Here is a 13,017-nt window from a genome sequence, read left to right on the forward strand (position 1 = left end):
TCCCGCCCCTAATCGCGTTACCCCGGCACGGGGAGTTGCCGGTGTGGCACAGGCACCCCAGCGCGGCGTGGGGCGTCCCACCAGCCTGCTCCCCGGCCGGCTGCGGCGGGGCCGCGAGCACGCAGGGGTGGGCGTCCCCGGGTGCTCCCCGCTGCGGGTGCCTCTGAGCTGGGGCATCTGGAGCTGCTGGTGCTTGGAGCCACGGGTGCCCCCGAGATGGGGTGTCCTGAGCGGGGGGGACAGGGCACTGGCACAGACGGTCTCCAGAGCACGCACACCCCCACGCGTGCACGCACACCTTCGCATGTGCACACACATCCCCCCCCGCACGTGCACACGCACGCGAGCGGTGCAGAGCCTGGCACAGCTGCCGAGGGAAAGGGCACGAGGGGCTCGGCCCCGGCACATCCGGGCGCTGCCGCCTGCCCCGGCCGGGCTGGCAGCGGCCACAGGGGGCTGGGGCGCGGCTGGGGAGCCGAGGGCTCAGGCCTTGCACGCAGCCACAGACCCCCGGGGACCCCCCAAGGGGAGCTGAGCCCCAGCGGGACGGAGGCGTGGGAGCCAAGGCGGGTGCTGGCAGTGCCGTGCCGGGGTGCGCTGCCCCGCGCTGCCCCTGGCTCCCTCCGAGCAGCCGTGCCCGTCACCGTCCCGGCCGGCTGCGGGCGCCTGGCCAGCGCAGGGCGCTCTGCCCCGCTCCGCAGGAAGCTCCAATGTTCCTGCAAAAATTCAGAGGTCTCTTTTTGTTTTCCACTGTGTGTCCTGCTTTGGGGTGAAAAGCTTTTCCCATCCTGTGTTCCCGGCAGCTGGAGCTGACGCTTCCCCCGCCTGGCAGCGAGCCGGGGACCGAGGCTCGCCCCACGCCGGGGCTGGGGGCCGGGGGGCGGCTGGGGCGGCGAGTGGGGAGGGGGCGGCCGGCCTGCCACAGGGGTGGGGAGCGTGCCTGCGCTGCATCCCTGCGGCCCGTGCCCGTGCCCGTGCCCTCACCCTGCCCGCAGCGGCTGCTGTGGGCTCAGCGCTGCCCAGGCAGCTCGTGGGGTACGAGTGGGGGGTCGAGGAGGGAAGGAGGTGGCGGCACTGCTCCCCGGGAGCGTCCCTGGGCACCCGGGATTCACGTCGGCGGCTGCGGAGCGACGGGCAGGGGCGAGGGGGCAGGGGTGACGCCGCGTCCCCTCAGGGCGAGCGCTGCAGCCGGAGATCCGCCTGGGTCCCAGCCCGGCTCCTGCCTGCCCTGCCCGGTGCCCAGGGCCCAGCCCGGCTGGAGTGCTCAGGCGCTGCCGGCCCGGGGCTCGCGGCAGCGTTCCCCCCGGTCCCCGAGCAGCTGGAGTTGCAGGGGGGTTTGCTCTGCGGGGCCCGATCTGCGCAAGAACGAGGAATTAGCTTGAGCGGCAATTTCCTGGTGCGTGTCACGGGGCATCAGCTGCGACCCAGCCCAGGGCACGGGCGCAGGCTGGGGCTGGGAGCGGGGGGAGAAGGGCTGTGCCCCTTCCCCGCCCCTGCCCGCTGCGTGCCCGGGGCCTCGTGTCCGGCACGGTGCCCTCGTGCCGCGCGGTGCTACCGGAGCGGCCCACGGCTCACAGGGGCCCAGGCAGCCAGGGCGGGAGCAGGGGACGTGGCTCGCCTGCGCCCCAGCAGAGGCACAGTCCCCCGGCAAGCAGCGGGAGCTGGCAGCACATGCAGCAGCGGCAGCTCCACCGTCTCCCCTCGCCTCCCTGCATCGCGTCGCCGCCAGCCAGGCGAGTGAGCCGCCGGAGAGGACAAAAGCCGCGTGCGAAGCAGCCGCGCAAATGCTGCCGCATCGGCCTGCCGCGCCCCGCACGCCGGCGGGCGAGGGGCCTTGTGTGCCCGTCGGAGCGGGGCCCGTCCGGCAGCACCGTGCCGGGGGCGGCCACGCTCCCAGGCTGGCACATGCCGGGAGCAGCCTGCAAACCTCTCCCAAATCGGTTTGATCCCAGGCTGCCGGAGCCCCCTCCCCGCCCCCGCCCGCCGCCCGCTCCGGCGTTTAATTGCTCCGGCTGCTGGGAAATTTCAAGGTTGAATTTATCTAACTCCAATTTCCAGCCGGGGGATCGCGTTCTGCCTTTGTCAGCAAGATTGGAAGCCCCCAACCCCTCCCGGCACCGGCACTGCCGGGTCCCCCTGCACCTGCTCCCCCAGCCCGGCACGGTTCTCCCGCCGCCCCCCACCCACAGGTTCATTTTCTCTCATTACCGCCTTGACCCCTGCGCCCTCCACACCGTCACCGTGTCCCCTCGCCGGGCCCAGAGCATCCCAGCAGCAGACCCATGGGGGCACTGGGCGGGATCGGGACCGGGGGATGCCGAATCACCCCTCCGGGGCGATTCGGCATCCCCCGGTCCCGATCCCGCCGGAGGATACGGACCCGGTGTCGGCAGCCGGGGCTCACCTGCGTGTGCGGGCGTCCCCGGGCTTTTTACGAGCGGTCGGGATCCCGGAGCTATTTGTACCGGGGAGGGCAGCGGGGAGGCGGAGGGGGGGGGATTTATGGCCGGGCCGCGCTCTGAAACCCAAAACCCACCCGAAGCGGCCTAATCACTCCCAGACGCGGCGGCCCCTGCGCTTTTATGGGGCATTTTAGAGCAGGGGAGCTAATAAATTTTTTGCGACGGTAAAAGCCCCGCTGAGGATGGGGACCCACCGGCCGCCCCCCCCCGGGGGGGGGCGGGGGGGAATCGCTGTAGAAGGGGGAGGCGCGGCGCTGCGCCCCGTCTGCACCCCGGTAGCGGCGGCGGAGAGGGAGCGGTGCCCCCCCCCCCCTCCAGTCCCCCCCCCCTTCCCGTCGGTGGCTCCTCCTCCTCCTCCCGGTGCCCAATTTGCCGCCCCGTCCCCGGGTCTTTAAGGCCGCGGTACCGGGGCCGCGGGGCGGGGGGGGGGGGAGCGGCGGCGGGCGCGGAGCTGCCCAGCCCCGCCGAGCGGCTCCCGGCGCCGGGAGGCCGAGCGCTCCCCGCCGCCGCCGCCGCCGCCGCCGCCGCCGCCGGGCCCCCGCCGAGGGGGCGGGCTGCGCCCGCGGGGTTTAAGTGCGGCCGCGGCTGGATGCGCGGGCGGGACGGCGGCGGCGAGAGGGGGGGGGACCCCGGCGGGATGAGGCGGCCGCGGTGCTGAGGCGGCCGCGGTGCGGGAGCGGGGACGCGCCATGACCTCGGCGCGGGAGGCGGCCGGTTCCCCCCCGCTGCTCCCCCCGGGCGGCGGCCGCCGGCGGAGCGCCCTGGACCAGCTCCCGCCGCCCGCCAACTCCAACAAGCCGCTGACCCCCTTCGGCATCGAGGACATCCTGGGGCGGCCCCGCGGCGGGAGCCCCCCCGGCCCCGGCCCCGCCGCGCCCCCGGCCCGGCTCCCCGAGAAGGCGGCGGGGCCCCGCGGCGGCGGCTGCGCCCCGTCCTCGCCGCTCTGCGCGCTGGAGGAGCTCGCCAGCAAAACCTTCCAGGGGCTGGAGCTGGGCGTGCTGCAGGCGGCCGAAGGTACCGGCGCGGCGGGGGCGGCGGGACCGGGGAGGGCGACCGGGCAGGTGCCGGGGCCGGCGGGCGCGGGGGGCCGGGGGGCCGCGCCGCCGCCGGGGTCCCTCCTCGGCGCCGGGGTCCCTCCTCGCCGCCGGCCCGGCGCGGCCCCGGGAAGTTTCCTCCGCGTCCCGGAGGGGCGAGCGCGGCCGAGAGACCCGGCGGCCGCGGGCCGGGAAGGGGCCGGCGGGACACGGCAGCCCGGCCGGGGCAGCCCCGGCACCGCTCCCCGGAGCCGCTCCCCGGAGCCACGCCGGCCGCCGCGGCCCGCAGGGAAGGGAGAGGCCCGGGGCCCCGAGCGAGCCCCGGCCGAGCCCGCTCCGCGGCGGCGGGCGAGCTGCGGCCGGGACCGAGAGCCCGGTGCGGGCTGCCCGGAGCTCCGGGAGGACCGGCCGGGGCGGGCCCGGCAGCTTTACCGGGAGACGCGGGGAACCGACCCGGCCCGGGGGGCCGCGGTACCGGTACCGGGCGGCCGATGGGTCCCGCGGCGGCGGCCGGGCTGCACCGGGCAGAGCGGCGGCACCCGGCCCCGCCGAGCCGTGACCGTGACCGTGACCGAGCGCAGGGGCAGGGCGGCGGATCGGGCCCGTCGGCAGCGAAAGCCCGTTACCCGGGGATAACGGCCCCGGCGCCGGCGTCCCCGAGCCCCGGCGGGCTCCTTCGGCGGGGACGGCGGCTGCGGCCGGGCCTCGGTTCCGCGGCAGAAGCCCGTTACCGGCGGGGCCGGGGAACCGCCGCGGTTCCCGGCGGGGTCGGGCAGCCGCTCCCCGCTCACGGACGTTGCCCGCGGGCGGCCCGGACCGGCGGCGGCTCCCCCCGGGGTCACCGGGCCCGGCAGACCCGGCGGGTCGCGGTCCCCGCGGGAACGAACCGGCCCCGCCGGTCCCCGGCTCGGCGCCAGCGGGGAAACCCGCCGGGAGAGCGGGCGGGCGGGCGGACGGACCGACGGACCGAGCGGCAGCCGGGACCTGCCGCCGGCCCGAGACAAAATCCTCCATCGAGCGGACAGACGGACACGGGCGGGAGGAGCGCGGCGACCGTGATGAACGAAAAATCCCTTACACGGACGGACACGCGGACGGACAGAGCGGGGCTCCCGCCGTTAACGAAAACCCGTTACCTAGACGGACACGGACAGACAGAGCGGGGCTCCCGCGATGAACAAAAAACAACCCTTACCGGGACGGACACACGGACAGGGACAGGCAGGGCGGCGTTCCTGTACTTAACGAAAAAACCCCAAGCCGTCACCCGGCAGGACAGACGGACACGGACGGGCAGAGCGCGGCTCCCGCCGTTAACGAAAAAACCTTTGTCCCGCCGGACAGACGGACACGGGCAGACAGAGCCGGGCTCCCGTAATTAACGAAAAAAACACCTTCCCCGGCCGGGCAGGGACAGGCCCAGCGGCGCTCCGGTAACTAACGACCCCCCGTTACCGGCCGGACAGACGGGCACGAACGGACAGAGCGCGGCCCCCGTGATTAACGAAAAGAAAGAACCCTGACCCGGCCGGACAGACGGACACGGCCGGGCAGATCGGCGCTCCGGTAATTAACGAGAAGCAGCCGTTGCCCGGCCGGACAGACGAACGGAAAGGGGACGGAGCGGGGCTCCGGGAATGGAGGTAACGACCCGTTGCCCGGCCGGACAGACGGACACGGCCGGCAGAGCGCGGCTCCCGCCATCAACGAAAAAACCCCCGTACGGGGCCGGACAGACGGACAGAAACGGGACGGAGCGGGGCTCCCGGAGTGGAGGTAAAACCCCGTTGCCCGGCCGGACAGACGGACACGGCCGGGCAGAGCGCGGTTCCCGCAATTAACAGGAACCCAATTAAAGACGATGCGGCCGGGAAGGGACCGGCCGCGCAGGGCGGGGGGCCCGCGGCTGACGGCGAAGTGAGCCGGGACCCGCGGGCAGACGGACAGATTACGGGTCCCGTAATTCCCCGTAATTACTTAATTACGGGTCCCGTAATTAAGGTAAAACCCCGTTGCCCGGACGGACAGAGGGACGGACGGACGCGGCCGGGCAGAGCGGGGCTCCCCGTGATAAACGAAAAAACCCTCTCTGCCCCGCCGGACAGACGGACAGAAACGGGAGCGAGCGGGGCTCCGCGACGGAGGTAAAGCCCCGGTACCCGGACGGAGCTACGGACAGGGCCGGGACAGCGCGGGGCTCCGGTAACGAGCGACCGGCGCCGCCGCACGGACGGACCCACTCGCAGCCCCGGCGGGTCGGGGCGGCGGCGGCCGCGGGTCCCCGGCGAGCGGAGCCCCCGCTGCGGGCAGCAGGACCGGGACCGTGCGGCCGGTGCGGAGCCGTTACCGGTGCCGCGGGCGGACTCGATCCGCGTCGGACGGGCGGCTTCGCTTCTCTCCGCCGCCGGCAGCAGCGCCGGAGCGCGGCCGGATCGGGGCCTCGGGGCTGCGGCGCGGCCGTGCCGAGAGCGGCGGCGGGGCCCGGACGCCGGGGGACCCGCACGGACCCGGAGCCGCGGCACCGGGGCTGCTGAAAATCGCCGAGCGAAAGCGCAGGCGGGGCCCGGGCGACCGGGCGCGCTTCGTGCTGCCGGGCCGGCCCCGCCGCCGGCGGCTCCCGGGGCTCCGCTGCCGGCCCCGGCGCGGTGCGGGCCCCCCCGCCGGCGGCTCCCGGGGCTCCGCTGCCGGCCCCGGCGCGGTGCGGGCCCCGCCGCAGCGGGCCGGGCTGACGGACCGAGCCGGCGCCGGGGTCGGGGCGAGCCGCCGGCGGGGAGGGCCCGGACCGGAGCCCCGGGACGGCCGGACCGCGCCGCGGGCGGGCGGGACACGGGTGGGCTCGGCCCCGCGCCGCAGCGGGCGGCGGCTCCGGCGGGACCGGGGCCGCTGCGGCACGGCGCGGGGCCAGGCGGGAGCGGCGGCGGGAGCGGCGGGACTCGGCACCGGGGACTCGGCACCGTCACGGGCAGGGCCGGGGCTCGGGCTGGGTTGCGTTTGCACGGGCGAGCCGGGGCCGGGTCGCTCGGCTCGGCTCGGCTCGGTTCGGCTGGGCCGCGGCCGGTTGGACCGGCTTCGGCGTCCCACGGCTGGGAAGGGGTCGGCGCTGGGCAGCGAGGCCGGGCCGGGCCCGGCTGGGCTTAGCTAAGCTCGGCTCGGCGCGGCTCGGCGGTGCGAGTGCGGGTGCCGGTGCCGGTGCCGGTACCGATACCGGTGTGGGTGTGGATGCGGGTGCGGGGGCTGGGGCCGGGGCCGGTGTCGGTGTGGATGCGGGTACCGGTGTGGGTGCCGGTGCCGGTGTGAGTGCGGGTGCGGGTGCCGGTGCCGGTACCGGTACCGGTGTGGGTGTGGATGCGGGTGCGGGGGCCGGGGCCGGGGCCGGGGCCGGTGTGGATGCGGGGGCCGGTGTGGGTGTGGGTGCCGGTGCCGGTGTGAGCGCGGGTGCCGGTGCCGGTGCCGATGCCGGTGCCGGTGCGGCGCGCTGAGCCCGCTGTCCCCGCAGGTCGGGAGCCGCTGGGCGCCCTGGGGCAGCGCCCGGCCTGCAAGAAGCGGCGCAAGTCGCGGACGGCGTTCACCAACCAGCAGATCTACGAGCTGGAGCAGCGGTTCCTGCGGCAGAAGTACCTCTCGCCGGCGGACCGGGACCAGCTGGCGGCGCGGCTGGCGCTCAGCACGGCCCAGGTCATCACCTGGTTCCAGAACCGCCGCGCCAAGCTCAAGCGGGACCTGGAGGAGCTCCGGGCCGACGTGGCCTCGCTGCAGGCGCTGCCCCCCGCCGCGCTCCAGCAGCTGGCGGCGCTGCCCGACCCCCCGCGGCCCCCGGGCCCCGGCCCCGGCCCCGGCCCCGGCCCCGCGCCGCCGCCCGCCGCCGCCGAGCTCTCGGAGGAGGAGATCGACGTGGGGGACTGAGGCGGCGGCGCCGGGGGGCGGGGGGCGGGGGGTCCCGGGCCGGCACCGAGACTGACCGAGCCCCCGGGCTGGACGGGGCGGCCGCGCTGCCCGCGCCCCGGGGGGAATTGGTGCAATTTTTCGCGCTTTTTTTTGTCCGTCTTTCCTTTTTTTTTTTTTTTCCTTTTTTTTCCGAAAATTTTATTTTCTATCGTGTCTGTCCCGCCGGCCCGGCCGCGGCCCCGCCGCCCCGAGAGCCGGGGGCACGGGGGGGGCCCGGCGCGGCCCGCCCGGGTGTAAATATTTGGAATAAAGGCGACACCTTACTAAGGAGCGCGGCGCGGCTCCGGCGGCGGGACGGACCGACGGACCGACGGACGGCCACCCCCGCCCCCTGAGCACACACCGGGCGGCTGCTCCGCTCCGCCGGCTCCCCGCGCCGGAGGGGCCTCGCCGGAGCACGGGGCACCGGAGACCCCCGGCAGGCGGCCCCCGCCCGCCGCCCCGGCCCGGCCGCGCCCATCCCCGTGCCCCCGGGCTGCGGACCCCCGCGCCCCCCCCGCGTTCCCCGCTCCCGAGAGCCGAAGGGCCCGCGGGGGGTCCGGCACGGCCGGGGGGCACCGGGGCCCAGCCCGGGCGGGGGGCGGGGGGCGGCGGCCCCGCGGGGCGGGAGCGGGGGTGGGGGGAGGGGGGCTGCCGGCAGCGGCCCCAAACGGGCTCCGTGCGCGGGGGACGGGGGTGTCCATGAGCCTGTGCGTGTCTGCGTGGTTTCACGAGTGTCCGTGTCCGCAGCCCCACGCGCACACTGCGGGGGGGGGCAGGACCCGCGGGGAGACACACGGGGGGGAAGGGGGTCACACGCCGGGGGGGGGAGGGGGGGGCAGCGCCCGTCCCCCCGTGACAGATTCCCGCCGGCGGCGCCTCCCTCGCCGCTGCCCCACGCGTGACCCGAGTGGGGCCGGGGCGGCGCCGGGTGCCGGTACCTCGCTCCCCTCCGCACCTGCCCCGGCCGCTGGCGACCACGCCGCCCCTCGTTACGTCACGCCCCGCTGACGTCACCGCGCGCAGCGGTGATGTCACTCTCTGATGAGCGGCAGCGGCTCTGGGCGCGCCCCGGGGTGAGCGGGGCGGTCGGGGGGGGGGGGGGCGGGCAGCCGGGGGGGGTCGGCCCCGCGCCCCCCGCCCCGTGAGGAGCGGCTCCACGGCGGGGACCCCCCGGTGCCGCGGGGCTCGGCCCGCGCGAGGCGCCCGGAGGCGGCGGGGAGGGGCGGCCGCGGGGCTGCCGGGCAGCTGCCGGCTCCCTGCCCGCGGCGGGGGTCCCCCGGGGCCGCTGTCACCGCAGCTATGCGCGCCGCGGCCGCGAGTCCCTCCAGCATCCATATGAGCCCCGGCTGATCTAATTACGGCGGTGCGAACTTCCGAAGGCAGAGCCGCCCCCCCGGTATTTTCTCCGGTTTTAATTGCATTGTCCCGCCCCTCCCCCCGCGCCGCAGCCGCCCGCCCGAGGGGGGGAGGGGGAGAAATGAGATTTCGCCTGAAAGTGCCTTTGAGCATCCCCCGGGGAATCGCTTTTAATTTGACAGGTAGGAGCGGCCGGGGCCGACACGCGTGGGGCATGCGCGGCTGCTGCGCCCCCCGCCCCGCCCGGCCGCCCCCCCCCCGCTCCGCCGCCCGCACCGGCCCCGCCCGGCAGCGCGGGTAACGGGCAGGGGGGCGACCCGGGCGGGGAGGGGGTGGCCACGGGCCCCCTGCCCGCGGGCAGGGACAGGCAGGGGCAGACGCCCTGGGCAGGGGCAGGGGGCAAGGGGTGGGGGGGCGGGGGGAGGCCCCCCGGGGGTCCCATCCTGCCTCCCTCTCCCCAGCACCTGGGGCCTCCCCGGTGGGCCTGCCCCACCCCGGCACCCCCGGGCTCAGGAGCCCCCAGCCCCGCGCCCGGCCGCTCCCGGGGGCTGCACACCCGGCGGGGGGGGTCGCACACGGAACCGCAGCGGGCGACTCCCGGGGCTGCGGGCCCTCCCCCGGCCCTGGCCGGCCCCAAGGGGGGTTCGGCCCCAAGGGGGGGTTCGGCCCCAGCCCCCAGCCAGCAGCTCCCCGTCGACCCGGCGGCTGCGCGGCCGCAGCCCGGCCACGGCAGCAGGACCTGCGCTGCAGGCGACGATGTCTGCTGGCCCTGCAGCCGTGTCGCCCCGCAGCCGTGTCGCCCCACAGCCATGTCACCCCACAGCCGTGTCACCGTGCAGCCGTGTCACCCTATAGCCATGTCGCCCCGCAGCTGTGTCACCCCAGAGCCATGTCACCCCACAGCCGTGTCGCCCCGCAGCCGTGTCGCCCCGCAGCCGTGTCACCCCACAGCCATGTCACCCCACAGCCGTGTCACCGTGCAGCCGTGTCACCCTATAGCCATGTCGCCCCGCAGCTGTGTCACCCCAGAGCCATGTCACCCCACAGCCGTGTCACCCCACAGCCGTGTCGCCCCACAGCTGTCACCCCACAGCCGTGTCACCATGCAGCCATGTCACCCCACAGCCGTGTCACCCCACAGCCATGTCACCGCGCAGCCGTGTCACCCCACAGCCATGTCACCCCACAGCTGTGTCGCCCTGCAGCCGTGTCACCGCGCAGCCATGTCACCCCACAGCTGTCACCCCGCAGCCGTGTCACCGCGCAGCCATGTCACCCCACAGCTGTCACCCCACAGCCGTGTCACCCCACAGCCGTGTCGCCCCGCAGCCGTGTCACCCCACAGCCGTGTCACCGCGCAGCCATGTCACCCCACAGCCGTGTCACCCCACGGCCTGGTCCCGGCAGGAGGCAGTGCCAGGTGATGGCCCCAATCCCCACGGCAGAGCTGAGCGTGGGGCCGCCGGCCTGGCTGGTCTGGCTGCACCCAGGAGCACCCTCCCGGCCCCAACAGCGTGCACCAGCGGCACACGCACATCCGTGTGTGTGCAGACGTGCAGGCCCGTGTGCAGGCACACGCGTGAGCGCCGTACGTGCGCGTGTCCCCAGGCCTGCGTGGGAGCGGCCGAGGCGGACGGGCCAGCCCCGGAGATGAGCTCACGGCTCCGGCTCGCTTCCATCAGGCTGATGCGAGGGAACAGCTGGCGGGATCGCACCTCCGCGCCGTGGGACGCACCGGCTGCACGCCCCACGCTGCCGCCTCGGCCCCCGCCGCCGTGCTCACAGCCGGGCAGCCCGGCCCCAACCCGGCCCCTCTCCCCCCCGCCTGCTCGAGCGCAGTCGGGACCCCACGGCCTCGGCCCCGGCCCCGCACCCCCCAGGCCGCGTGGGCAGCGTGGGGCGGGGGTGGGCGAGCTGGCTCGGAGGAGGGGGCTCAGACCCCCGGGACCTCGTACCGTCCCTGCAGTCCCAGCGCCTCCAGGTGCCTCTGTCCCCTCTCGCACGGGGCGGCTGAGGGACGCCGAGTTCCCCTCACCATGGCCTCTGGGCTGCTGCCCCCCCGGCCCCGGCTCGCCGCCCCCTCCTGCCCCACGTCAGCCCCCCGTGCCAGCCTCCCCCGGGACAGCTAATCGCGGGCGGAAGCGTTGGCCAGGCCGGGCAGCGTCTGGCGTCGCCCCCGGCCGCCCCGCGGGAGGTTTTGCCGTGGGAGATGGTGCAGGCACCGGGCACGCTGCCACTGCCGGCCCCGCGCCCCGCCGGTTCCCACCGCTCTGTGCGGCCACACAGTGAGGCCCCGCGGCCTGCCGGGACCGCCGCTGGCACGGGCACAGTGTGGGGGACACACGGACACGTGCACGTGGACAGACACCGGGACACGCGCACGCAGGAGCGGAGCTGTGCGCCCACGTGTACGTGCCACAGCACGGGGACCCGGAGCTGCCGCCGTGGGCGCGGCCGTGACCGGGCACACGCTGCCGGCGGTGCACGCAGCAGCACCCACGTCCCTTCACGGGCGCAGGCAGCTGAGCACATGGCCGGAGCGGGGACCCCTCCCTGGGCACCGCGTGCGGGCCCATGGGCACCCACGGCAGGAGCACCACGGTGGGAGCACCCACGGTGGGACCACCCATGGCAGGAGCACCCACGGCGGGAACACCCACGGCGGGAGCACCACGGTGGGAGCACCCACGGCGGGACCACCCATGGCAGGAGCACCCACGGCGGGAGCACCACGGTGGGAGCACCACGGTGGGAGCACCCACGGCGAGAGCACCTGCGCAGCACCCACTGTGGCCACGTGTCCCCCAGCCAGCACCCGCCGCGGTCCCCTGGGGACCCCCCGGCCCTGCCCGGAGGGAATCGGGCCCCGGAGGGCTTCGCCCCGGCTCAGCGGCCGCGGGGCAGCGACCCGCGGGGCCCCGGGGCAGCCGTGCCCGTCACCGGGGCCTCGGGGCAGCTCCCGCGGCGGCGGGCGCTGGTGCGGGGCTCTGCCCGGCTCAGCCCCCCGCTTCCCCCCTCCCCACGCGCGCTCGTCTTTTTCCTCTTCCAATTTTCTGGATGATTAACTCGGCTGCTGTTTCCTGACAACCTCTGCTGTTGGTATTAATTTCTTTTAACTAGTGATTAATTACTCGCTGTCTCCCGCGCTCCTTCTCCCTGTTGCCTATTTGCATATTAATCAAATTCTACTTGATGGCCTGCCTGTCACCTCCCTGCCACGGCCCCTGCGACTCCCGTCACCCGCGAATGACATTCCGGGGAGGGGGGCCGCGGCACAGGGCGGCGGGAGGGAAGCGCCGCGGCCATCACCGTGCCCCGGGACCGGCCCCGCAGCCCGGCTACCGGCCCTGCCCGGCCCCGAGCCGGGCGAGCCCCGGGAGCCCCCGCGGCCGCAGGAGCTGGGGGTCCCCGTTACTCCCCGGCCTAGGGCAGCCGCCCCCCCCCGCCCCCGGGACCGGGACCCCGGACCGGACCGCACCGGGTGGGCCCCACCTCCGGGCAGGCCCGCCCCGCTCCGCTCCACGCCCGCCCCCCGGGTCCCGTGGGGAGGGTCGGCCGGTGCAGGGGGGGCCGTGCCGTGCCGTGGGGCCGTGCCGGGGTACGGTGCCGTGCCGTGGGGCCGGGCCGTGCCGTGGGGCCGCCGCCGCGCGGGCCGAGGCCGCCCCCTGGCGGCCGCCGGTGGGGCCGGGGCCGGTGGGGGCGCGGGCGGCGGCGGGGGCCCCCGGGCCGCGCGGCGGCGGAAGGGCGGGGGCCGCGGGGGGGCAGGGGCGGCGGCCCGGCCCCGGGCACCGGCAGCACCCGGCACGGAGCCCCCGAGCCCGGAGCCTCGGCGGGAGCGCGGCCCAGGGGCCGGGCTCAGCACCGGGCTCGGCGGGGAGCTGCCGCGGGGGCTGCGACGGAGCTCGGCGGCGGCCCCTCGGCCCTGCACCGGGACGGGGGGCTGGCGGCGGGGGTCGGGCTGCCCGGGGCCAGGGCGAGCGGCGGGGAGGGCAGGGGCGGGCAGCCCGGGGGGCACAGCGGGGCTGCCCCGGCGGGGCCGGGAGCCGTGGGGGTCTGGGCACCGGGTGGGGAAGGGGGGAGCGGAGAGGGCAGGAGGAAAGGGGGCGCTGGGGGGGCTGCCGGGGGCAGCGGGCCGAGGCCCGGGGCCGGCAGAGGCAGAACCGGCGCCCCGGGACACACACACACGCACACGGGACGAGCAGCTTCACCGGCGCGGGAGGGAAGGACAGACGGACAGG

The 13,017-nt window shown here is 76.4% G+C and overlaps 1 protein-coding gene across 1 annotated transcript; it reads left to right on the forward strand.

The window, feature by feature from the left end:
• Positions 1–3,151: 3,151 nt before the first annotated feature.
• Positions 3,152–7,399, forward strand: LBX2 (ladybird homeobox 2). The gene is made up of 2 exons (XM_072862756.1): positions 3,152–3,476; positions 6,993–7,399. The coding sequence occupies exons 1-2, from the start codon at positions 3,152–3,154 to the stop codon at positions 7,397–7,399; spliced, it is 732 nt and encodes a 243-aa protein (XP_072718857.1).
• The last annotated feature ends 5,618 nt before the right edge of the window (positions 7,400–13,017 follow it).

The sequence above is a fragment of the Ciconia boyciana genome, chromosome 5 (genome assembly GCF_034638445.1).
Source record: "Ciconia boyciana chromosome 5, ASM3463844v1, whole genome shotgun sequence".
NCBI classification, from domain to species: Eukaryota; Metazoa; Chordata; class Aves; order Ciconiiformes; family Ciconiidae; genus Ciconia; species Ciconia boyciana.

Coding starts and splice junctions, on each gene's coding strand:
- LBX2 (XM_072862756.1), top strand. CDS start 3,152: ATGACCTCGGCGCGGGAGGCGGCCGGTTCCCCCCCGCTGCTCCCCCCG. Junction 3,477..6,992: donor CGTGCTGCAGGCGGCCGAAG/GTACCGGCGCGG, acceptor CTGTCCCCGCAG/GTCGGGAGCCGCTGGGCGCC.